At 37.1% G+C, this 26847-nt stretch overlaps 1 protein-coding gene across 9 annotated transcripts in view; it reads left to right on the forward strand.

Moving 5' to 3' along the window:
- Nucleotides 1–26847, forward strand: part of DMD (dystrophin) — a 1187916-nt gene that overhangs the window by 424238 nt on the left and 736831 nt on the right. For all 9 annotated transcript variants that reach the window (XM_071568723.1, XM_071569521.1, XM_071566241.1 and 6 more), the window contains exons 18-24: nucleotides 561–648; nucleotides 7837–8078; nucleotides 9530–9710; nucleotides 18245–18390; nucleotides 19328–19540; nucleotides 24194–24307; nucleotides 25432–25587. In XM_071568723.1, coding sequence (XP_071424824.1) covers nucleotides 561–648; nucleotides 7837–8078; nucleotides 9530–9710; nucleotides 18245–18390; nucleotides 19328–19540; nucleotides 24194–24307; nucleotides 25432–25587 — 1140 coding nt within the window. The remainder of the gene's footprint in view (nucleotides 1–560; nucleotides 649–7836; nucleotides 8079–9529; nucleotides 9711–18244; nucleotides 18391–19327; nucleotides 19541–24193; nucleotides 24308–25431; nucleotides 25588–26847) is intronic.

The following is a 26847-nucleotide window of genomic DNA, read 5'->3' on the forward strand; positions in this document are numbered from 1 at the left end:
AGTAGCTCATATATGGATGTCTACTATATATGGTCTTATATATATTAGATATCTACTTTAATATGCATTTTATAGGATTGTTTGGTTTGTTTGTTTTTTCCCAACCCAAACAGTAACATAAGCAATCACATTGTATATGGGTTCAATACTGTAGGATGCTGTGACTCCCTATGATTTGGTTAGCATGCTCAATTTTTGCTGGTACCATGAGAAATGAGCTAATCTATTCTTCCACAAAGAATTTCTGTTGAATGAATATTTTCATTCTGAAATACTGGGCTTTGAATAGGTCTTAGTTTGGACTTTTTTATTTTTGTATAGAATATTGGTGAGTATCATTTCCCAAATAATTTGTGTTCTGACTCTCAGTATTTTGTATTTGACTGTAACTCCCTTCCTGGTTGCTTGTGGTCCCTGCTGTTTTCATTGCAAATCAGGAGGCAGGCAGGGCAATATGATGGGTTAAATGGTCTCAAGAAAACAGAAGACATCCCTGAGATTATTTCCTTTCTTCTTCAAAGTGGCTCTGTTGAAATGCTCACCTTTCCTGTCTGCCGCAGGCCATCCAGCGAGAGAAGCCTGAGAAGTACAGGAAGCTGCAGGATGCCAGCAGATCAGCTGAGGCCCTGGTGGAACAGATGGTGAATGGTAATTACCTGGGAGTTGGTTTAGATAATCTTCTTATGGCTTTGATAAACGTACCACTTCATATTTATCACAAGAATTATATTAGCAAATACTGTGTAAATGGAACAGTAAAGTGATATTGCCTTATATTTCTTTTATTATTTCTGAATGTTATATCTGTTAATTAGAAGAGAGAGGAAAAAAGTCTTACCACTTTAGTACCATGGAAAGAAATGTGTGTAAAACTTGCTCACAATAATGAACTGTATATTAACAATCTGTTCTGTGCAGAGGCTTAAATTGTAATCTTATTTTCTGAGCATGCTAAGCTTTAGAAGTACTTTAATGCAGAGTTAGAAAGCTCTGAAGGCATTAAACAGTTTGAAAAAAGTGCTTCCTGACTTTTAATATGCATTGTATGTTTTTTTATATACATATTGCTGTGATGTTCTCTGTCATAGAAAATATAGCATTTTATTATGATTTGGAAGAGATTTTTGGCATTTGGTTTTTCAAAGATAATAAATGTAGAAACTTATACAACTCTTTAAAAAGAAAAATAGCTGTAAAATTGTTTGGGTTTTTTTTAAATACTATGTCATTCTTTTGAACTTTTAGATAAGGGATAAACAAACCCCAAAGAAATGTAAGTGAAAGTAAAATTGTAAGTCATATCATTGTCCTTGGTATTAAAATTGTCTTACTCTTCAATAAAATATTAAACATGGGCCAACATCTGTCATACTGATATGATTAGCAGAAATATAGATGTTGAATGCACTGAGCTTCAGGACATATATTTTCTAAGGAGCAAGAATTAAGTAGCTAAAAGTGAAATGCTTTAAGTTTGAGGTACTAACTGGCCAAGCTAAAGTAATTTGATGGAACCCTAAGATAATTTTGCTTAAGTGTGAAGTTGCAATATTCTAAAAGTGGCCATATTTAATATATGGTGTATATTTAATTATTATTATTGTAGCAAGTGTTTCAAGGGTTCCCTTCCCAGGCTCACTGAATAGACTGAGGGTAGTCTGGTAATAACTGTACCCTCTTTGAAACATTTTGGGCTGTTTTCCATAGTTGATTATATAAAGATTTCTGGTTTTTAATTTTTTTCACATTTTCCCTCTGGGAGAACTGTTCGTACATGGCTTTTAAGGCATCATTTGAAATGTGAGTGCTGATGCAGTGAAGTTTCTATTTTGGGGCAGAATTTGTCTAGGGCACATTTAGCAGTGCCCCACTATTCCTTTGGCCAAATGGAGACTTGCAACTCAAGAATTCCAGTTTCAATAACTTTGGTTTGTGTAGTACTTTATCATGACTAATTTTGATTTTAGTTGCAGGACTCTTTTTTCTTAGTCCATGGGTTGGTTCTTACTCATGATTTATAGTCTTGATCTCCAATGTGCATATAGAGGTGCATAAAAATATTTCCAATATCTATCATTTTTTTTTTTTTTAGGAAACACATCTTCCAAATGAGGTGCAGGCACAGGGTAGACTAACTAAGCCAGCTTTGCCTTTATCAACTTCATCAGCTTTGCTGCTCCCAGGTCTCTGTCATGCCATATATTGTGCTGGCCTTGGTAGCAAAAATATTCTAGCATGGTGGACAGGTTATTTGGGTGTGAAAATGAAGATCCCTTACTGTCATGGATTTAGGGAAGAAAAAATCCCCTTTAAAATGGAAACAGTTTCTCTGAAATTGAAGCCCTAAATATTTATGGAACTTTAAGCTACTGCACTAATGCAAAGGCAATTTGAAGGACAATGATTGAAATGGTTAATTAATGCAGTAATTACCTGCAGTAAAGAGTGGAATTAAATAATTAAAATTAGTTGATGAGAACTGTGAGATGGTTTTAACACAGAATTTGCAAATGGAATTTCTTGTGAGGTGCTCAAAATTACTCCTTGAGGGTAGAGGAAGTTTAACTGCTTTGTAAAGCCATTGTACTTTTGAATACAACATATTTTCTGGTTGTCTTTTCACCCCAATCATTATCATCTGGTGCAATTACAATTAATGGTTGCAATTTAGTTAAATTAAAATAAAACTAAAAGCTATGTAAAAATATTTACTTTTAAACTGCATCTCAAACTGTACTAGAGCTGTGCAGCTTTCTACTTTCTACAGTAATTCAACGAAGTTTCTGTAGTCTTTGTTTGGCTGGTGGAAATCAGATGGTTTCTTTGATTGCTGGATTCACTAAGAACCAGAGAAAAGTTTTTTCTGAATCTCCAAAATAATGTTCAGCAGAACAGCATGAGTATCCTTTCATACCTTCTTATTGTAATGTTGGAACTCTTTTCCATAGCATGGGAAGGAACTGCAATTAATGTCTATAGATTTGTGGGAGGTCTGCAGTTTAACATCCAGTGCAGGAAAGATATGCTGTGTTATTTTGTATGAAAAACCTTTTAACTACCACAATTTGCAGATCAAAAATGATGATGCCTCCTTTGTTATTCTTTAGGGAATCCAGTCAGTGATATAATTGATGATTGTCATGCATTTGCAGAGTAATCTGTAATTAAAATACTTAAAAAGGCAAACAGATTTAAGGCATAGAGCAGTTCAGAAGTCAAGTGATGGCAATTTTAATTGCATTGTTATTTTTTACTTATTGTGTGTCAATTAGATCTGGACTGGTCTTTAAGACTCCAATTATACTATCACTGAATTCCTGGCTTTACTTAATATATAAAATGTTCTTCCTCTGCTCATAAAAAAGATTCTGAATGTAATAGATAAAGAGCATAAAAAGATGAGCTCTCTGGTGGTTTGTAAGAGCAGGTTCAGAATGGTGGTGAATTCCATTGCTGTATCATTTATATTTATTTTCTTGCTTTTATTTTCACTGTAATAGGAGAGGGAATAAGTGAGAAATAGGATTCATGTTCTGGAGAGAATTGGTTTGGTTTGTTTAAGCTTTAAGTTGTTTGTTCCTTAACACAGGGGAAAATATTCTGAGAAAATGCATTTCTGCAGGGCACTATTCTTCTCTTATGTAAATGTTTTCAGCCATTGGCAGCAAAAGCATTTTGCCCTCTGGCCCAGTGTACCTATTCTTGTGTAAGTGGTGTGTCTGGACACTGCCATGGGAGGCACTTTTCCCATCACAGGGGAAACCATTGATGCTTTTGGCAGGTGCTTTTTCACCCAACCACCCCTCTATTACATGGGCTGTGCTCTGCCTCTCCTTGCTCATGATTTCAAGCAAGTCCAATGACTTCAATCAATTAAAACTTCCATATTCAGTTTACCAGTGTTTCTATTAAAAAATTCCATCTTGTTTTTCTTTACTAAATTATATTCTAAAATAGAATAACACATCTGTTGATGCATGAGTGAAGCAATTGAGTAGTTTCAGTGGACACTTGACTATTGTAGTATTTTAGAATGAAACAAACAGGGCATCAAAATGAATACTCAGAATTTCTATAAGCAGTATTAAAGTGAAAATAATGAATTTGTTGTAATAAAACATGTAATTTTTAAGTGCCACTGTTCTGTGGAAGAAATATATCATCTTGTGAGGTACTATTTCACACACAGGAGTCAAAAGCTACAACCCCCCCAGATAATATTATATTGTTCTATCACAGAGCCATAGCAAATGACAGATGCACTTAATAAGATATACTTCATATTAAGTGGCAATTCCAAAGTACTTGTGTGTAAGGTGATGCCCAATTAAAACTATGCAGGCACAATTTGTTATGTGCTGTATACAGGGTAATAAAATTAATGGATGCACTTCAGATAATGATCTGTTTCCTCTGTGTCTGGTATATTTATTTAATGATTATATCAGAAGCTTTTAGAATATAAAAAAGATTATAAACCATCCACTATTTATAAAATAATGTTTTACCAGAGAATAGGTCTTATATAGTTTCTTCTCCTGTTTTTAGGCTTTTAGTAAGTGTTGTTACTATGAGTGAAACAGAGGAAGGGGGTCAGTGTTAACATCATGAATGAAAGCTGGTGGTTGCTAAAGTTAATGAAGAAATCAGTATTTACCACAGAGTAAAGTTTAAAACAAGACAAAGAATAACGGCCATAAACTAAAACACAGGAAGTTCCACCTAACATGAGAAAACACTTCTTTGTGTGGGGGTGGCAGAACACTGGAACAGGCTGCCAGGGCAGTTGGTGGAGTCTCCCTCTTTGGAGACATTCCAAACTCATCTGATGAGTTCCTATGTAACCAGCTCTAGGTGACTCTGCCTTGGCTGGGACATTGGACTGGACTATCTCCAGAGGTCTCTTCCAATCCTAAAGGTTCTGTGATGCTGTGAAATTCTTGATTTTCACCAATTTTATGAGCAAATCAAAACATTAAGATTACACCCTAATGTCAACTTCTAAAATAGTTCATAATTTGTCATTTTCAGGAGACAAAGGACTAGCTTTCTTCAAAGTAAGACAAAATTCTGATAAGCTTGCCCAAATAATTTCAAGTGCAAGTAATAGCCATTTTCTTACATCCTTCTGTAAATGACATACTGACATCTGATAGACAACTTTGAGTTACCTGACTGAACTTTGAATTAGGAGTTTAAAAAGACAAGTGATGGAGATTTTCAGCTGGGTCGTCCTTTCAGTAGGATATTGTGTTGCCTAATGGAGCTGAGCCTCTGCAATCTTTTACCAAACATGCCTCTGAACAAACCAGTCTTGTACTGTCCACTTCAGTAACATGAAGAGTAAGGCATTTCTTTGTCTGAGCACTTGTGGACTCACATTTAGACTCAAAGCTTAGATATTATAGAAAACAATTAAAGAAAAATGGAATATTGGGTATATGAACAAAAAGCAGAAAAGAGGATCTGTTGAATCAGGATTTTCATATGAAAAACAGTCCTCTCTGAATCCTAGAAGAAAATATTGCAGTGAAAATTATTACTACATATGGAGAACCCATGACTGCACTTCTCCTGGTAATCATAATCTTGCCTAAGGGTACCTTGGAGACTGTGGCAGCTGAAAAGTGAGGAAAGGAGGAAAAAATAAAAGTGATCTTTTTATATCCACTCTGCCAAACTCATAGGCAGTGTCTTCCAGGTCTGGAGGTAATCATGAACACAGCAGCAGAGATAATCTGCTCTCTGTTATGAGTATGCAGCATTTTATGACCACACTCTCCAACAGGAACAATTGTTGAAATAAAGCATAATTGAAATCTTATCTTCTATACATGTGTTTGCTCTTGCTGTTTTTAAGATTCAGCATCTCTGTGCCTGGTCATCTGTGATTGTTGTTACTCAGTTGTGCTGTGCTGTTCAGGTTTATGGGGTCTCTGTGAAGAGACATGTAATGTGGTAATTAGACATTACACTTTAATAAAGCCTCGTTATGTGTACCACATCTGCAGATGCAGACACATGCTCACAGAAGACCAGACCAATTTTGAATTTTATTAAGATGTGTCAAAATGCTCTTTGCATCTTTATGCTTTAATTTTTTTGTTTGGTTGGGTTTTTTTTATGTCCTTGCTCAGTCCTTGAACTGCGCCCTTCAGTTTTTAGAGTATAATGTGCATGTGTAGCTGCTCCAACCAACACAGTTGCCATTATCTCCCAGTACTACTGGGCTTCCTATTTTTTCTGTAGTTGAGGTTTTCTAAATCATGTACAATTTGCTTGGCTAGGGCAACATCCCAGAAACAAAGCATATCCAGAGAACCACAACCACCAAGGTACTGCACAATCTGTTTCCAAGTGGGCCTTTCCCAAGCAACTCTGAATGGAATAGCCCTGAGCTGGATCCATAATAGGATTTGCCAGAGCATTGTGGTGCTCCAAGACAGAAATGATCCCAGATTATCATTTAGTGTACTTTACAATATAGCATGCATTATAGTAATCCCCTAGAAAATTTTATGTCAATAAGTTTCTAGTACTTATTTTATTTAAGGGATTTAGCTATAATTAGGATTTCATTTTCTCTATGTCCTACCTTACAAAACCACACATCGACTTTTGACTACTTTTTATTCCAATAAAGAAATTTTCCTGCACATTAGGAGTACTGGTTGCAAAGCAGATAAACCACATTTGACAGTGTATCAAAGATCACAAAAGTGGAGCACTTAAAATCTTTTTTTCTCATTTGCTTTTAAGAAAAATACTCTAATTTTGGTTATTTTCATAGCTGCTTTTTTACTACTTAACTAGTGTGTGTCTAAGTTATTCTGTTACTAAAATGTTAAGCATATTGTATTGCTCAATGAATTGAGAAATTGATTTTGAAATCCAGGTTGGTCCTATTGCTATGTGTATCATTACATATCATTACACTAAAAAAGTGAGCCTGAGCTCAAGTTTCAGAATAATTATAAATGGTGTTATTGTAAGACACCTTTGCTTATCTTTCATATGTATCACTTCACTTTCTTCAGAGAGAATATAGAACACTTTTTCTTTAAATTGTTCTAAATAATTGCTTTGTCTGTAATACCTAAAGTCAGTTTTGATTTATGAACTGTGATATAAGCATGATTATTGAACAATAGATAAAAACAGACAAACTACATCAGAGAAACCAAACCCTGTTTGAAAATAATCATAGGGAAGCATCACCTATAATTTCTGGGAGCTCTGCTTAGTGTCTTCTGATGATCACTGTTGCACACACAGGACTGGCCCAGATGGGGGCTTGAACTGATCATTTGTTTATTCCTTATGTTTATGATATTTCTAAAATAACTTGTAATGCAAAACTTAAGGGTTGGATTATCTGAAACCTCCAAATAGCTGTGAAACATAGTTCTCATTCATGTAAATCAGTCTTTTGATAAAAGAAAATCCAAAAACAACCTTGTACATTAAAATCTAATTATGGTCCAAACAGAGTTTTCAAAATCCAGCTGTCAGGCATTTTCTTATTTCTTACAGCATTTTTAATTAGCTTTATGTATTATATCTCTGCTTTCTGCTTTATTCCCATTCTTGTAGTTTAATGTACTTTATAATTCATTCCCATGGCAACAAAAAACCCTGGCAGCAACATTAAATATTTTTATATGCTTTCTCCACTAATGTGTAACATCTGTATATTCAGGACTGTTATTTGAAGATAAATCATTAACTGGATTTATGAGCTCTCAAATACAGAAATTGAATTGTTAAATTATCTTTTTTTTTTTTCCTCTTTGTAACTTGTTTATCTTCAAGTGTCTTTCTCTCCCGTTTTTCTAGAGGGTCTGAATCCTGACAATGTTAGACAAGCCTCAAAGCAGCTGAAGACCCGCTGGATTGAGTTCTGTCAGTTGCTGAGTGAAAGACTGGCATGGCTGGAGTACCAAAATAACATCATTGACTTCTACTCCCAGCTGCAGCAACTGGAGCAGACAGCAATTACTGCAGAAAACTGGCTGAAAGCACAACCCACACCAGCAATGGATCCTGCTACAGTAAAAACTCAGTTGGAGAAATGCAAGGTTAGAGATTCTGCTCCAAGTTTTTTATTTATTGTTTTCAAACCCCAAATTCTGCCATTGCACAGCACTTCACTTGTTATATGCCCTCTGTTCTGATGCAAGGTGGATTGTGTAGGCAAATGGAGGAATATTCTTCTGTCACACTGTGACAGAATCACAGTAGTTGTACAAAAATGGTCACACCAATTCATTTATTATTCCCATTAATTGTTTTCATTTTTGTGCTGCACCTTCATAGAAATTGGATTATCTGTCTTACTGTAGGCAAGTTCATGGGTGGGACTTAACAAAACTAATATTGATGTCAGGAATATATTGAAATGTAGTACTGGATTATAAATTGCATTAAGTACCTGTAGAAGCTCTACTTTAGGGAATTTCTGACTCCCAAAGCTCTTAAACAGAAAATAATGTTTGAGACCCAAATCTAGATCTATGCTACAGGCATATCCAAGCTGGAATTGTAATTACAGTAGGCCTCTCTTTTCACACAGAAAGCTTCTCTTTGAGTAGCTGTGCTATGAACTGTACACTTGGCTTATTTTCCTCGTTTCTTTTTACTCAGTAGTTGCACTTGTCATGGTGTGTGCAAGGCCTGCTGAGGGTATAATAGCACAACCTCAATGCTCTCTACACCTTCCTGAGGAGGGCAGGTGAAGAGGAATATGCTGATCTCTTCTCCCTGGTGTCCAGTGACACAAAGCATGGGAACAGCTCAAAGCTGTGCCAGGGGAGGTTTAGACTGGACTGGGAGGGTGTTAAAACAGTGCAAATGGCTTCCTGAAAGATGCTCTCAGCCTGTCAGTCTTTAAGAGGTGCTTGGACAATGCCCTTAACAACATGCCTTAAATGGGTCAGCCCTGAACTGAAGTGGTCAGGCAGTCAGAATAGGTGTTCCTTGTACATCCCTTCCAACTGAGCTGTGCTATCCTACTGCATCCTATTCTACTCTAACCTCAACTGTAATGTGAGGCTGCTAGAAATCACTTGGCATCTTCATCTCTCTTTTTCTACTTCATCCTCTTTGGCTACTATTTAGTACATAATCTAACAGAGATTAGTCCAGGATTATGGGACACATGTTTTTCTCTTCCCAGCTGCACATGAAAAGGATGTTCCCTAGGCATGAAATTTTAATGTGCCATCTATCTCATTTTCTTTGAGCCTTACACTAATAACAGGAGAGTGTTCTCTGAAAGTGCCTTTTAAGTGTCTTTAAGCAGTGCTATCAATCAACAATCTTATTGGGAGAAGAGATATTGATTTGTGACAAAAGATTTAAAATACTTTTATTTGTATTGTAACTGATGTATTTGGAACGAAAAAAGGTGTGTATACTGTATTGAAATAGGGGTGATTTCATGGCACTAGGCATTTCATTTTTTGAGTAGCTTTATCTTGTGGTTTTGGTTTTTTTGTGTTGTTTTTTTTTTTTTTGTTCAAATGTGCAGGATGAAATCATCCGAATGTCAACTCTTCAGCCTCAGATTGAACGGCTAAAGGCTCAAAGTCAAGCACTCAAAGAGAAAGAACAAGGACCAGTATTTCTGGATGCTGACCTTGCTGCTTTTACCAGCCATTTCAAACAAATATTTGCTGACATGCATGCCAGAGAAAAGCAGCTACAGACCAGTAAGTGTTCATGACAAGAAGTCAATTTGCCTGACTAGCAGGCTAAGAATAGGTGGATATATTTGGCTTTTCTAGTTTTACCTTTTCTTTTATCATTTCAAACCAATGTCACAAATTAGGTGTGCATTTTTGCAATTAATCTTTTAAAAGTCATCAGTGAATTCCACATTTTATATTAATAAGAAAACAAAGGAAGGTACACTATATGGAAGCAAAGGTTACACTCTGTGTGGTTCTACCATCAGATCTCCTCTTGTTGGCATGTTGTCTTGGTTTGAGATTTAGTATATGTATATTTAGTATATGTAGATTTAGTATAAATGCAGTTTGAAGTGTTTTTTTCTTTCCCTTCTCTTTTCCTCCCTTTCCCTGGTGTTAGGAGGGAGGCTTTTCTCTCTGTGCTTGGGGAGGTTGGCAGTTGCTTATCTCAAACCAAGACACATGTTTATGGACAGATTCAGTGACATTTTTGGGCAACATAAAAAATTCTTTGTTTATTTGGATTATAAGGTGAGGCAGTTCATCTTTGTCAGTAGAGAGGGAAGAGAGATTAATTACAAGAAGGAATCTTTTCTGGATTTTCACAGAATAGAAATTTAACTCCATTAAGCTCATCAAAGGGAACAGCTACTTTAGCATATCGAGTTTTTCGTAGTGCGACCAACTGTTCCATTTTTTACAACACAGATTATATCACTGCCAGTTGTAATGTTCTTTTCAATAATTGTAGTGAAGTATTTTTTCAAAAGATGGAAAAGGCTATACCAAGATAGAAAGGTGACTATTTCTTATTAAAGATACGTGGCATGTTAGTGACTACTGTACACTTTCTGTATTTGATTATGAAATTAATAATTACTACAAGCACAACTTTTCTCAACAACAAAGACATTTTGGCTCCTTAAACCTGTGACAACTCTAAATGACTGTACTGTTTTGAAATTAGACATAGTGCTAGCTCCTTCTAGTGGCCTACCTTAATACCTTTGGTCTTACCTTAACAAAAATGTTGAAATTTTGCTAGAGCATTTTAGATTTTTCCATGGTTTATTTACATAAATTATTTGCAGTTAATTTTTTTTACAGATGGAAAAAAAATCCTGAAGACTAAATGATATTTTGCAGATCAGTTATAGTATTTTCTTTCTTAATTTCTTGTACATAAAATGTACCTGTTTAGAAAGATTTTTTTTTATTATCAGTCATCCTTAAGGTTTCTTTTTATGTCAAAATGTTAAAAGGATTTTTAATTTTTAATTATCATAAAAGGTTTGGGTTTTTTGGTCTATGTTCCATTCCTCCATTATCTTTTCTGATGGATAAGGATATTTAGCTGTTCTGTTTTACTAGGGAATTTTTTCCCATCATAATTGTGGAGGTGGTATCCCTCAAACATTTTCTGTTTACTTGGGCTTTGGTTGTGGGTGTTTTTTGAGGGTTTTGCTTTGGCTTTTTTAGGTTCAAAAGTGTTTAGTAGTTTCTCTGTGTTTCACAGATTTGTCAATAGACTATTATTAAAGACAAACTCAGATTTTCTCACATGTTTTTCTCCATGATTTCATTAGCATTTGCAGTTATAAAATGTAATTTAAATTCTAAACCCTATTTGGTTGGGTTTTTTCACCAAAACTATGTTGTTTATGGAAGAAATATAACCTCATAAAATATGAAGTAACATGACCTCATTTTTCTCACCTTATAGAATGTCCGTATATCCATAGGTCCTTTTGTATGGGATGTATCCAGCATTCCAGCTCTCCCTCCTCTCCAGACACATTTAGAGTAATTTCTGGAATATCATAGAATCAATTGGGTTGGAAAAGACCTCTGAGATCAGCAAGTCCAACCCTTGGTCCAACTCCAGTCCCTTTACCAGATCATGGCACTCAGTGCCAGGGCCAAGCTCAGCTGAAAAACCTCCAGGGATGGGGAATCCACCCCCTCTCTGGGCAGCCCATTCCAATGCCTGATTATTCTGTCTGGAATTGGCTATTCCTGTGCAGGGATTGTGTCATTATACATGGAATCATAGAATGGATTGGGTTGGAAAAGACCTCTGAGATCATCGAGTCCAACCCTTGGGCCAACTCCAGTCCCTTTACCAGATCATGGCACTCAGCGCCACGTCCAATCTCAGTTCAAAAACCTCCAGGGATGGGGAATCCACCCCCTCTCTGGGCAGCCCATTCCAATCCCTGAGCACTCTCTCTGGAAAGAATTTTTTTCTGATCTCCAACTTAAATTTCCCCTGGCAGAGCTTGAGCCCATCGTGCCCCCTTGTCCTATTGCTGAGTGCCTGGGAGAACATTGATATATAACAAAAGTAGCGACCAGACAGTGCTTCAAACTGTTCAGCAATCTACACAAGACAGTGAAATGGACAATCCTGGTAAAAGTTCAAAAATTAATAATGTGATTTCACAAGGAAATTCTTATCTTTGTAATGCCCTGATGAAAAATGAGGCTCTGTAGTTAGTATTTACTTCTCTTGAAATGAACTGCTGCTGTGTCAGATTTCTAGGGAGCAACCTGGTCAGCCTCCCACTCCCCTGAGGCCAGGGAGAGCTGTCAGTCAGTGGCAGGTAAGTGAATACTCCCTGGCTCAAACTTCTGCTGGGTGGCAGCTGATTCATTCCAGCACTCCCAGAGCTCTGTGACTGAACTAAATTCTGCAATGGTGCTTCTGCTTTTTGGTCTTGCTGAAATGAACTCCTGTCCAGCCATGGTCTTGAGTGAGATACATGTTCTCATTTTGTCAAGGCTGTTCTTCAGAGGCAAATTGGAAAGTCATGAGATTTTTAGAAAGTCACTTAGAAAAAAAAAGGCTTTTGTCACAGGTAAAGTTAAGAGTATCAAGATGGAGGTGGCAAAGTCATACTTTTTTCCATTTTTCTCTTCTCCATAAATTCATACTTTCCTTTCAAGTTTTGATTCTACATCTGCAGGATCAGTAACTCCCAAAGCTGAAGTCACCATTATCATCATTGTTGCTGTTATTATTTATGATGAATTATTCACCTGCATTCAAATGATATTTCTCGAATTTATTTCAAGAAGTACTTTAAAAAGATTTTGCCTTCTCTATCATGTCAAGATTCTTTAGACTTTTTATTTACCCAAGCCATGCTTACAGTTATTTTGTATATATGCCAGTCACCAGTGGTGTTCCCCAGGGGTCTGTGTTGGGTCCAGTCCTGTTTAACATCTTTATTGATGATTTAGATGAGGGGATTGGGTCCATCATCAGCAAATTTGCTGATGACACCAAGCTGGGAGGGAGTGTCGACCTGCTGGAAGGCAGGAGGGCTCTGCAGAGGGATCTGGATAGACTTGAGAGATGGGCTGATTCCAATGGGATGAAGTTCAACAAGGCCAAGTGCAGGTCCTGCACTTTGGCCACACCAACCCCCTGCAGCGCTCCAGGCTGGGCACAGAGTGGCTGGAGAGCAGCCAGGCAGAAAGGGACCTTGGAGTACTAATTGACAGGAAGCTCAACAGGAGCCAACAGTGTGCCCAGGTGGCCAAGAAGGCCAATGGGATCCTGTCCTGTATCAAAAATAGCGTGGCCAGCAGGAACAGGGCAGTGACCCTTCCCCTGGACTCTGCATTGGTGAGGCCACACCTTGAGTGTTGTGTTCAGTTCTGGGTTCCTCAGTTCAGGAAAGAGATTGAGGTGCTGGAGTGGGGCCAGAGAAGAGCAACGAGGCTGGAGAAGGGACTGGAGCACAAGTGCTGTGGGGAGAGGCTGAGGGAGCTGGGGGTGTTTAGCCTGGAGAAGAGGAGGCTCAGAGGTGACCTCAGCACTGTCTAGAACTACCTGAAGGGAAGTTCTGGCCAGGTGGGGGTTGGTCTCTTCTCCCAGGCGCTCAGCAATAGGACAAGGGGGCACGATGGGCTCAAGCTCTGCCAGGGGAAATTTAAGTTGGATATCAGAAAAAAATTCTTTCCAGAGAGAGTGCTCAGGGATTGGAATGGGCTGCCCAGAGAGGGGGTGGATTCACCATCCCTAGAGATTTTTAAACACAGATTGGACGTGGCACTGGGTGCCATGATCTGGTAAATGGACTGGAGTTGGACCAAGGGTTGGACTCGATGATCTTGGAGGTCTTTTCCAACCCAATCGATTCTATGATTCTATGATTCTATGATTCTCTCTGATCCACAAGTACAGTATCTTGGAGTGTTCCCTTACATAGATTTCATGCAACTTATCTTGGCATGATTTTGTAATACAATAAACCACAGTAGCTACAACAGTATGACCATTTTGAGTTTTAGTCTGCAACTCCTCTGGTTTTGCTTAAACTTTAAAATACTAACTTATTTTGATGCTCTCAGTTCATTAGAGATGGATTATAAGTGGCAGTGAAATTTTTATCATTATATACTCGAGGAAGGAAAATTTTAAGCAGGTATTCTGTAAATTTTCTAACTGTAAGTTATTCTTAAGAGCTAATTATGATTTAACAGCAAAATATTAATTGTGGTTTTATTATGAGGGAGAAAGTTGGCTTAACCTTCTTTGAATATGCCTTCTGAGCTGAATATACAGCTCAGATGTGTGTGAAAAATTGTTATTGCAATAAGTAGCATGCAAATAATTCCTTTTTTTCTTTTTTTCTTTTTTTTTCCCCATCTTTCCTCTGGTAATTATTTTTATTTAAATAGATTGAAAGGACAAAACAGCTTGTGAAATGAATGTGTATGAGATAATGCCCTCTACTCTGTAGGTGACTTTATACTTTTTCTCCAGGGTAAAAATGAAAATTTTTATGGATAGGAAATAAAACCACCTAAAAAAAAAGTATCTTTAAAAGACAATTACTGTTACATTAGATATTGTAGAACTGGAGAAGGGCTCCCTGGAAGTGTTCAAGGCCAATTTGGAGGGGGCTTTGAGCAACCTGATCTAATGGAAGGTGTTGTAGCTTAATGATCCTTAAGGTTTCTTCCAACCCAAGCTATTCTGTTATTCCCTTCTATTTCTTACAATAGTTATAGCAAATAGATTGGAAGTGCAGAACACTGGTTATGTATCATGCAAGCTTTCTTATGATTCCAATTTGACAGTTTCTGGTTAAAAATGTGGGAGAAGGAAATCACGGCTTTTATGAAGACATCAGTTTAGAGACCTTGATGAATAGGTTCAAGTATTTGCATTAAAAAATAAAACAAAGTTGGGAGAAAATCAGCCTTGTTTTAAACTGCAGTTGCTGCTGATGAGATTTTATTGGAAGTGCATGAAGTTCAATGTAGTTAATTCATTTCAGGGAATAACTCTAGTCTAAAAGGATTGCATAGATTATATTTATTACCTTTCATAATGCTGTGATGAGCAGTGGGATTGGTACTGACTGCAGGAGACAGACATTGCAACCTATCCAGTGTGATTTGATAGTTGTTGAGATGATCCTATTCTCATTTCAATTCTGATTTGGGAAAATATTTTTGATGGAAGAATCTGGTTACAAAAAAAGGAAAATTGGGGGAAAAACAAACAAAAAACCAAAGTATTTTCTTAATTGAAAACCAAGTGTCACATGTTTAAGTAGTTCTATTTATTAAAAATGTGTCCTAACCAAATGCCCATTTGAACACTATATTTGCAAATTTAAGGTCTTTCTTTAAAATAAATATGCAAATGTAAGTTTATGTGCTCAGGGCTTACAATGTTAGTCACACCAAAATTCACTCCCTACGCATGGAATAGATTAATACAATATTTTTCCATTCTGGGATGGGAAATGTATTCTGATATTTCACAGTAACATAATTGTAATTTCCCTCTGTGGTATTTTGTTACAGTTCTGTCATGGGCCTAGTTTTGCTACCTCTAAACTATGCCCATGTTGCAGACATCCTAAATCTTTCTCACTACCAGTTCATTTTTTTCAAATAATATACAGTAGAATCCATATTAATGTTCTTTGGTTATCATATGGACTTTAATCCATAAACATTAGTAGCACAAAGCAAATTTTAGGATAACATAAACAGGTTTGTGTGTTATTAGCATGGAGAATTGAAAGATTACTATAGCCCACAGAGAGACCATAAATGGGTTGGATTATTTAGACAGTTATAATTAGGTAATGAGGGCGATCCCATGGTGTAATAGAGAGCACTCTGGACTCCAGATCCCAAGGTCATGAGTTCGAGTCTCAGTGGGGATCGTCCCTGGGCAGTTCAAAGCCTCCTTGCCATCTGATTCCATCAGATCTCGGATGCTCAGCAGGGTCAGCCTTGGTTAGTACCAGGTGCTGTGACAGTCCCGAGGACTTCACTGGCACTGTCCAAGCTCGCTCGGCCGTGGCAGATGAACCTCAGGACTGAAACGGTGGGGCCAGTTCTGCGCACGCTGAGCCTCACCTGAAATCCACTGCGCAGGCTGGAAGGGCACACCCACGTGGGGACAGCCCTGCCCAAACCTGCATTCATGAAGTTTGGCCATACACACAATTAGAAAATTAATCCCACTGTAGGAGCTTGACTGAGTTCTCACCATTGACATTGTGTGCTGCAGAAACAATAAAGGCTGTTCTGAAGTTAATCTGCTTCCTTGTGGATGAAAATGCTGACAAGTATTCTGTGTTTAAAAAAAAAAAAGAAAATTGAAAAGTAGTATTTTGCTATTTGTAATCTGGGAAAGTGAAATAGGAAAACTGTTGTTTCATTCAATTTACAGATGCTTTTTAAAGTTCATATGTAATAAATTGTAAAGACACTGGGTTGATTAAATCAACATCTGTCATCCCGTTTGATCTCTTATTTGGCTCTTCAAACAGAAGAGAACACTTATTACAATTGAACAAAATGTTTCCAGTGTTTAGACGGTATATTTATATTATTATTATTATTATTATTATTATTATTATTATTATTATTATTATTATTATTGAAAACTTGCAGGATAAGAGTTTGATGCAGTTTGGTGGAGTTTGCTGTAACAGATTTTACCTCCTCTGAGGTACTCTTCACTACTACCAAAAAGTAGCTGTTCTTTTATATAAATGCTTGAAGTTTTACATTAGTCATGAGATTTGTTTTTCATTTAAGGGAGGAAATAACAGAGAATACAAACATTATATCACAATACTGAACTCCATTTCTTATTTCAAAATAAAACTGCTATTAAGATTTGTATAATTCTTTAACCTACCTGAGATGCTGGAATTATATCTCCATTAATTTGCAATGATGAGTTTGTGTATGTTCTATTCTTAAGTAGGAATTGTTTAGATTAAATGAGTCATAGACAATACAAATCTCACTAAGGAAATAAAAAGATTTAAAATGCTATTTGATGAGATTGAATATATTTGGTTTTATGTTTCTAAGAATATATTACTATTGCTTTCTGTGTAAAAAAAAATAAATCACAAGCCAAGAGATACTTGGTAATTCTTTCCTGTTACCAACTCTTTTGTAAATCCCCAGATGCATGTGATAAATCAGATCAGCCAAGACTTTATGAGGAAATTCTGCCATACAATCTGCATAGTCCACAATAGAGAGCTTAGATTGGCCTGATTTTAGAATGTTGTTATGATATTTAACTGAAAATAAAAGTTTTTTTTTCATAAAGCATTCTGTTGATCAACTAAAAAATTAGGTAAAAATCTGAAGTACATTCTGCCAAGTGTTGCTGTATGAGAATGTAAGCAAGCTTGCTCTTAAAAACTTTAACTGTGATGTTTGTCAAAACTGCTTTTTGGACATCTGCATAATTTGTCAATGCAGTTCTTTCTGAAACATCAGAGAAGATGGAGGAGGATACAGGAGATGCGAATGGCTGTAACTTTTTTGAGCTTTTATATGCTTCATTATTATTATTATTTGGTACAGGTTGGAAATGTTTGAGTTCCAACCAGCCGTGCTAATTTGTCTGTACATTTCTTCAATGAGTGTAGAACTGTTGTTGATGGCAGAGGGAATTTCTCTGTTAATGAGTTGCTCCTGAGCGTGCCAGATGTTGTCTATTTACAGCAGCTGTAATGTTGGCAGAATAAGCACAGCTCAATAAAATTAAACTTTATTGCAGAGAAAGATTAATTTTCTAAGCTTTTAACAGATGTGTTAAGTGGAACATTTTACTTGAACAGAAACATTCAACACACAAACATGGGCCATAAAAGGGATGCTAGTTCTTAATACATTTCTGAAAACAGATTTTGGGTTAAGTACAATGCTTTGTAAGTTGCTCTCTGAACACACATATTTAAGCTAGTTATACTGGTCATATAAGTTTTCTTGTCATCTATAATAAGAGTCAAATGGCACAGAACTCAAAAAGGGACAGAGATATTGCAAACATTAGAATAAGTCTATTAATTTTTCAGAATATTTCTGTTTCCACAATTTTTTTTTATATTTGCATGCTAGGCCTGTTGCAATCTGGTGCAGAACAGCCAATGATATCAATAAGGCTTGGTCTCTTATCCAGCATCTTCTGTCAGCAAACGGAATAGTGAAGCACGAAATTATTTGTTTGTTCCTTCCTTTATTTCCTTCCTTTTTTCCCCCATTGAATGTAGTTTCTGACAGTTTGCCTCCTGCACACTACAAAGAGACAATGAACACTATACTTGTGTGGATCCAGCAGTCAGAAACTAAACTCTCCATGCCTCAGGTTGCAGTTGCTGAATATGAAACCATGGAGCAGAGACTCAGGGAGCTCAAGGTGAGTTATCAAATGGAGATGAACGTCTCAAGTGAGAAATTCAGAGGAACAAAACCCTTAGCTGTCATGAGTCTGCTGAAGTCTATGGATCTTGAATAAATAATCCCCACTTGGATTTTAGGCAAGGGTTTGGGAGATGGTGGTTGCTTACTTATATTGATTTCTAAAGTTTAATGTAAGTGATGTTCACCATTGAAACCAATTTTTACAAGATATGTAACATATTTAAGAAAAGACATTGTTTATCCCCATGGTATATAAAATATTCCTTTCATGTTAACTCTGGTACTTAAATATAGATTTAGTTCATTTCATTTTCCAGTGATGACATAGGAAAAAAAAAATCTAAATTGCAGCAGGGTCCTTGTCAGATTTCCTGTCAAATTTACAAGCAGATACAAATGAGGAACAAGTTTTGCCAGTGGGTACAAACCTTCCCTGTATTTTAATGTCTGATAGTGTTCTACTATTGGGTGACTAATGAGCATGTTGTCTGATGCACATTCAGAATTAAAAAGTAGAATATGGGAACAAAAGCTGGATGCAGCAAATTTGGGCTGAGAATTGCCAAAGTTTGAGGATGTATGAAAAACTTTAAACCACATAATCAGTTCTCTAAGTTTATTATTTTTCTCCATGTAGAGTCTGATTCTTTTGAAATCTTTAGCCATTAGTGCCACAGTAAATTCCCATGTGAAATTAATGAAGTGTAGGTAGCTCACATCTATTAGCAAGTATAAAGACCTCTGGTTATATTCTCTGTTCAGCTAAAAAAATCTGCTTTCCAGTTTGTGTGAGAAAAGCAATTCCAAATTGCTCAGTAGATTATGTCAATGCATATTTTAGCAAAGGTGACCTGCATGTCTTGCTTGTGTTTATGAAACAAAGATAATTGCCTGACACATGAATCGGGATGCTACTTTCCTCTTATTGATAGGCTCTACAAAGTTCTCTGCAAGAGCAGCAGAAAGGCCTGAACTATCTCAACACAACTGTGGAGGACTTGTCCAGGAAAGCCCCTGCAGAAGTCAGTCAAAGATACCGCTCAGAGGTTGAGGTGATCCTGGGCCGCTGGAAGAAACTGTCAGCACAGCTGGTGGAACGTTGCCAGAAACTGGAGGAGTGGATGACCAAACTCCAGAGATTCCAGGTTAATCAGACTTGTTCAGCCTCAGCTAATACATGGTGCCTGGTTGCTGTGGGACTATGGCAGAACACATTTATATATTTCCAGAAATTAACATGACAATGAAATATCAAAAGAGCACAAAAATATGTTAAAACATTTGCTTGATTTTGAGGCATCCAAGATTTTACTTTTAATTCTGATTTTGTGGCTGGTTCTGCCACAAAGCCTTCGATTTCAGTAAAAATTGCTACTAATATTCCTCAATTTACTTTTTCAGTCCAGCTGATGCACCTATTCCTGCATCGGAAATAGCTGTAACCATATTGACTTTAATGAATTCACTTACATAATTAAAGTCATCTGTAATGTAGTAGTATCTTGGCAGTAGTCGCCAGAAAGCAAAGTGTATTTCAGGTATTTAGAAAGGCAGCTTTAAAACATTATGCTGTTTCTCTCATTGTGAGGATATCCTGTTTACACTCATTTATAAATCATATCATAGAATCATAGAATTGATTGGGTTGGAAAAGACCTCCAAGATCATCGAGTCCAACCCTTGGTCCAACTCCAGTCCATTTACCAGATCATGGCACTCAGTGCCACGGCCAATCTGTGCTTAAAAATCTCCAGGGATGGTGAATCCACCCCCTCTCTGGGCAGCCCATTCCAATGCCTGAGCACTCTCTCTGGAAAGAATTTTTTTCTGATATCCAACTTAAATTTCCCCTGGCAGAGCTTGAGCCCATCGTGCCCCCTTGTCCTATTGCTGAGTGCCTGGGAGAAGAGACCAACCCCCACCTGGCCAGAACTTCCCTTCAGGCAGTTCCAGACAGTGCTGAGGTCACCTCTGAGCCTCCTCTTCTCCAGGCTGAACACCCCCAGCTCCCTCAGCCTCTCCCCATAGGGCTTGTGCTCCAGACCCTTCACCAGCCTTGTTGCTCTTCTCTGGACCCTCTCCAGCCCCTCAATATCCTTTCTGAACTGAGGGGCCCAGAACTGAACACAACACTCAAGGTGTGGCCTCACCAATGCAGAGTACAGGGGAAGGGTCACTGCCCTGGGCCTGCTGGTCACACTATTTTTGATACAGGCCAGGATCCCATTGGCCTTCTTGGCCACCTGGGCACACTGTTGGCTCCTGTTGAGCTTCCTGTCAATTAGTACTCCAAGGTCCCTTTCTGCCTGGCTGCTCTCCAGCCACTCTGTGCCCAGCCTGGAGCGCTGCAGGGGGTTGTTGTGGCCAAAGTGCAGGACCTGCACTTGGCCTTGTTGAACTTCATCCCATTGGAATCAGCCCATCTCTCAAGTCCATCCAGATCCCTCTGCAGAGCCCTCCTGCCTTCCAGCAGGTCGACACTCCCTCCCAGCTTGGTGTCATCAGCAAATGATGTATCAGCTTTACAGGGGATGCATGACTTAGATGTTACAGTGCTTAAAAATCAATTTTTAACATATTTCTCTTCTATTTCTATACAATTTCAAGGGACAAGTTTCAGGGGAATTCAGAGCAATTGGTCATAAAAATGGAGAAAGTAAAATATTCTTCTATAATTTTTCTCCTTGCCTCCATGCAAAAGAACATTTGCATGCTCATGGGATATTGCAAAGAAAATTCTCAAGGCTGAGGTCCTGCAGCAAAATGCAGGGCTGTTTTCTCACACTGTGTTTTGTCTCAGTGTAGCCTCAGTATTTCTTCTTCTTACCACATCAAATATTTCTGTCCTTGGCTTTGATTTGTTGGTAGCAGAGCACAATTCATGATTAGTGTCATGTTTGAATAGAGTAGCATGTGAACTGTAATTGTTATTTTCATCTTAATTCAATAGAGTCGTCTGGTCAGGAATAAATTTGCTGTCAAAGTATTCTTATCTGCTTTTGTTGAGGTTAAAAAATGCATAGAGAGAATAACAAAGTAATTCCTATTGTATTACAGTTCATCAGTGTTCAGATGAGCAAAACAGACCAAAAAAGGAGGAAACATTTTATCAGTATAAACTAACGTATATTATTAATATAAATAAGTTGTTATAATTTAGCTACTGATACTATATTATTCTAAACTGTAATGTTGTATCTTTATATGCTGGTGTTTGAAGCTAGCCATGAAATCAAGTTTCATGTTATGGTGAGATAACATTGTCCAGCATACAGGTGCCCCAGCTGCTCTCTCATTCCCTGTCCTCAGCAGGACAAGGGGACAAAACAGGATGGAAAAGTCTTTCCCTGAGATAAAGAAAGGGAAATCACTTACCATTTACAAAGCTGAGCAAAGAAACATAAATAAAAATGCATTCAAGTAGTAAGAAACAAAGAAAAAAATTAAACCAGCACCTCTACCCCTCCCACTTTTTCCAGTTTTGCATTCCATCACTTTATTCTTGCCTCCTCTTCCATCAAGGGGTGCAGGGGGATGGGGAACAGAGCTGCAGGCAGTCCATATCAGCTGCTCTTCACTGCTGCTCCCTGCTCCAACATGTGGGTCCTCCCAAGGGCTGCAGTCCTTCAAGAAATACCTGGTCCTGTGTGGGACTCTGCATGGGCTGCAGTTTCCTTTAGGGTATATCCACCTGCTTTGGCGTGGGGTTCTCCATGGACTGAAATTGGATAGCTGCTCCACTGTGGAGCAACATGGGCTGCAGGGGACAGCCTTCCTCACCACGGTCTTCTCCATGGGCTGCAGGGGAATCTTTGCTCTGACACTTGGAGCACCTCCTTCTTCTTCACTGTCCTTGGTGTCGGCAGGGCTGTTCCTCACTGTTTGCAGGGCTCTTTCTCACCTTTTTTCTCTCCTTCTCTGCCTGTCTGGCAATTTTGGCCTTTCTTGACCATAATATCACTGAGACATCACTATCTACCGTGAGGTCATCCGTGTCTTGCAGTGGTTCGCTGGAGGAAGCTGAACCTGTCTGTGTCCAACACAGGGCAGCCCCTCTCCTTTCCTGATGGGTGCCACCCCTGCTACCAAAACCTTGCCACAAATAAAAAGGGAGACACTTTGCTTGAGAAATTCAAACTTTTGCCTTTTCCCTCCCCTCTGCCTTCTACCCTTCCCTCCCAAATGTAGAGGTTTACCCACTGCTCTTTAAAAGGGAAGGTGCTGAACCTCATGACTGTGCTCTGTAGAACATGTATTTTTAAAGCTGTGTGAGCTCTTGTTGCATACAATTCTTAGGCTTTATATTTATTGCTAGAATGGCTCTAGTACACATCAAATATAAAAGTCATTGTCTTTTCAGCTTGTTGAATGACTGCTCATCCAGATTATTGTTTTAGCTGTCACAATTTATGGAATGCATCAGGATGGGGTGTGATGAAAGGAGTGTCAATAAACAAAATGCATTTACAGTCTGATTCAAAATGCAAGTCATACATTTGATTTTCATTGGTAGCTGGAGACTAATGTCTTTTCAAGTAAATCCCATCAGATCTATATTTTACCACATTAATGAACTATACTTAAAGTGCTCTTGTGAAAGTATTAAAGTTTCATCGTGAAATATGATTCTGAACTATTTTACTGTTGAATAATGGAATGCACAGTAGACATTTCAACAGTGCTTTGGTAATTGCTATTCTGAAGTATACTGATAATTTCTGTGTGATTATTTTCACTAAATCAGTTCATTTTCCATGGTAGCCTTTTGTTTTTAAATATATCAATCACATTAGGTAAATGTTACCTTGGTTCGCCTGTTTCATGATAGTTTCTCAGGAATATCTTTATACATTTTAGAACCCAGTCTGTATTTTAATGAAATCTACTTTTCTGGGCTTTAATTCTCATTGCCTTCAGCGTGTATTATTAATATGCACTTCACTGTTGATGAAAACAGTTTGATAAAAAATGCTTTAGAGTTAACCGTTAAATTTTTGCCACATATATTTTTTATTTTAATGTATGCATCTAATTGCTTACTTAATGTGATATTTTAAAGTAATTTTAAGTGGCAATTTTTAAATCTTATTCTACCTTTCAAGTTGTTAGATTTTATAACATTGCCTGGGATTAGTAGTGTTCTCTCTTTTCAAGTATTTGGTGTTCAGCTTTTTTTATTAACTGCAAGGGTTAATTAAAGACTATGGAAATAATGTTGCTATTTTAGTGCTAGAAACAGTAACTGAGGATCCCTGAAATTACTCATTGAGTCATTGTACATTTTAGTTTTTGAAGTGAATCTGTTTCAGTTACACTGTTGTGTTTTTTTTTTTCATTCTGAGTAGTAGAACATTTTTCTGTGTTATATTCTGGTAGAAAAATAGTCAATACAGCATGAAACTTCCAGGTCTGAAGCTTAAATGGAAGCACAGAAGATTTGATAGGTGAGCCTGAATTAAATGCCAAATATGAGTGATCTGAAGCAATACAAGGAACTAATGAACATGTATTCAGTATCAAAACACAAATGATATCTAGAAGGCATAAACTTGAGAGTCATAAAGTTGTCTGCTCATAGACACATTAACCTTGGTCAGAAATGGTCAAAGTGCAGCCTAAAGTGTTGATGGCAGTCCCAGATAAAATTGGTTTTGCTTGTTTGCTGTGCTTGTATTTTTCAGGCAGTTCAATAATCTTGAAATCACATTGCAATGAGTTTTAGTTGTAGTGCCAGGATGAATTACACTCGTGCCAGTTGGGTTTTGTGTGATGCAATGAAATGTCTTTTTAATAAACAGAATGACACGAAAACACTGAAGAAGTGGATGGCTGAAGTTGATGTTTTTCTGAAGGAAGAGTGGCCTGCCCTTGGAGATTCAGAAGCACTGGAAAAGCAACTAGAGCAATGTACAGTGAGTATTACCAGCATCTTGGCAATGCCTCTCTATGAGCCTGGCTTATACAGGAGTTACAGAAATGATCAGTGTTCCTAAAAAAAACATCATGTTTTAAGGGGTTTATATTCTGCAGTGTATTTGAACCTCTTGCATTTCCAGAGAGTTTGAAAGAAAATTCAGTTAAAAACTTGGAGGCACACAGTGACAGCATTGTTACATATTTATAGAAGAAGCAGCACATCAAAGGGTACTTTCAGCAAATGATATGTTAGTAGCCTCTAAAGACAACTCTTTGTTTACTTTGTTGATTTTACAAAGTAGTATATTTATTTTTTTTAACCTGTATAGTCTCTGCCAGAAGATCTTTTTCTGTAGCTATAACATGATTTATAAACTTTTCTGACTATACAGAAAGAACCTGCAGGTATTGTGAGTTATATCCATCCTTTTCTCACTAGACTTACAAGTTCCAGGATTTTATCCCAGCAGAGTTTTAAAGCATCATGAAGTACTGATGCTTCCAACACGGGGTTTACAAATTCTTTTGTCTCTCCCAACAGAGGGTGTAAGTGCAGTGAATCTTGTAATCATGATGGTTCCTGTCTGTGTGTTCAGTGGAATTTACAAGGCCTGTAAATGTTCGGGCAGGATGTGTAAATATTATGAAACATACAGAGTGATCTTACAGAACCTCCACAGACATTCTCTTAACCATTATTTATATAAGAATTGCCATTATTTTCCATTATTATGATGGGATGCTCTTCCAGAAATGTGAATCAAAGATCTGGGAATTTTTTATGTTTTCAAACAAAACCAGGGATGCATTTTAATAGATACAATATATGTAGTATAATGTTACATATGTGCATGGTTATAGTACATACATAACATTTAAAAAGTGCATAATGTGTATCTTGCAAATGAATTTTGTTTGGTGTAACACAGCTTCTCATGTAAGAGCTGCTCATTTCTTTTTTTAAATTTATTTTCATAAGTAGCTTTGTTGATTGTGCTCATTTGACTGGAGATCTGCACCACAGACATGTTAGAATCTCATGCAGACACATTTTCATAGGGATGCTGTATATGAAAATTTCTGTGAATGCCTCTTGCCTAATCTTCTGCTATTCTTTTAGGCTTTAGTGAATGATATCCAGACAATCCAGCCCAGTCTGAACAGTGTTAATGAGGTTGGGAAGAAAATGAAGAGTGAAGCAGAGCCAGAATTTGCTTCCAGAATAGAGTCAGAACTCAAGGATCTCAATGCTCAGTGGGAACACATTTGCCAACAGGTATCAAGTCTCCCATTGTGATTGGTTCTTCCTAAATTAATCATCAGTTTCCAACTGGCAGAATTTGTCATTCTCTGCATATCTGGTAGATATGAAACTTAATTGAGACATACTTGGTTCACATTAACCTTTTATTTTAAGAATTGCAATTTAGCATGTAACAGTATGTGTGCAGTATATTTATTTTTTATTATAAAACAATATCCTACTATTTTTATGACCAAGGTACATACTCATATTTTAGATCTTAACAGCAATGTAATTTATGGCTCCTGCAAAACTAGTTTTAAGAAAGAGTTGTTTAGGCATTTCTCAAAAAAAACAAAGGGTTCTGTATTTAGTTTTATATTTTCTTGTGCATTGTTGTAATCATATGTCACTACTCTAGATGAAATAAGGCATTAAATAGTTTAGAGTTCAGAATTCAATAACTTGGATTTGAGAGTACATGCACATATACATGTGTATAAAATGATTTCCAGTAGTCACATGAATTTGAGGGAAAGGGGCATAACAGGAAAGAATGGTTCCTTTATTTTAATTAAAACATTATCAATAAATAATTTTACAGATTGAATAAGCTAAAAATTACTATTATTTCATCGATGGCCTTTTGACAGTTCAAAGGAAACTTCTTTCAGTTGTAGTACTCTTAAATTTTTCCTACCTGGTCATTCACATCTGCCTTTTTAATGTACATTTGTGTGACAGGAAAACTTACTTTTTAAGGTGATCTAATATTTTCTAAAATTATTATTATTCACTTTACATGTGAAAAATAGCCTCTCTGTATTTTACTGAAACACATAGTAATAAAAATGTTGACCTTTGTAACCTGCAAGACATTTTTTGATCCAGTTCTGTAGTCTTTCCCCTTTGACTACTATGGGGTATTTAATATCTTATTTTTGAGTCATTAATAAGTTGGATACCTTTGCACTTCTGTCACAGAAATTTCAAGTATTGCCTTATGAGTTTAGAAGTATGTCACAGTTTTCTTCTGACTTTCCTGAAAATCTGCCTGTAATAATTTCATTCAATACACAGCACAACGTTATTGCCTCTCAGTGGGCATTTCTAACACAAATTCTTCTGTAATAGCTATTAAATTACAGGAGTAGTAAATATAAAAATCAGTTTGGTCTGTGGGGGTTTCTTGAAAGGATTTGGAAAAGTCAGCCTTAGTTGATACACATGCAGTTGATAGTGTGAAAGCTGACGATTGGCATTCAGATACTCTTTTCAGGTGATGAGAGATTA

Source organism: Pithys albifrons, chromosome 1 (assembly GCF_047495875.1).
Source record: "Pithys albifrons albifrons isolate INPA30051 chromosome 1, PitAlb_v1, whole genome shotgun sequence".
Lineage (NCBI taxonomy): Eukaryota > Metazoa > Chordata > Aves > Passeriformes > Thamnophilidae > Pithys > Pithys albifrons.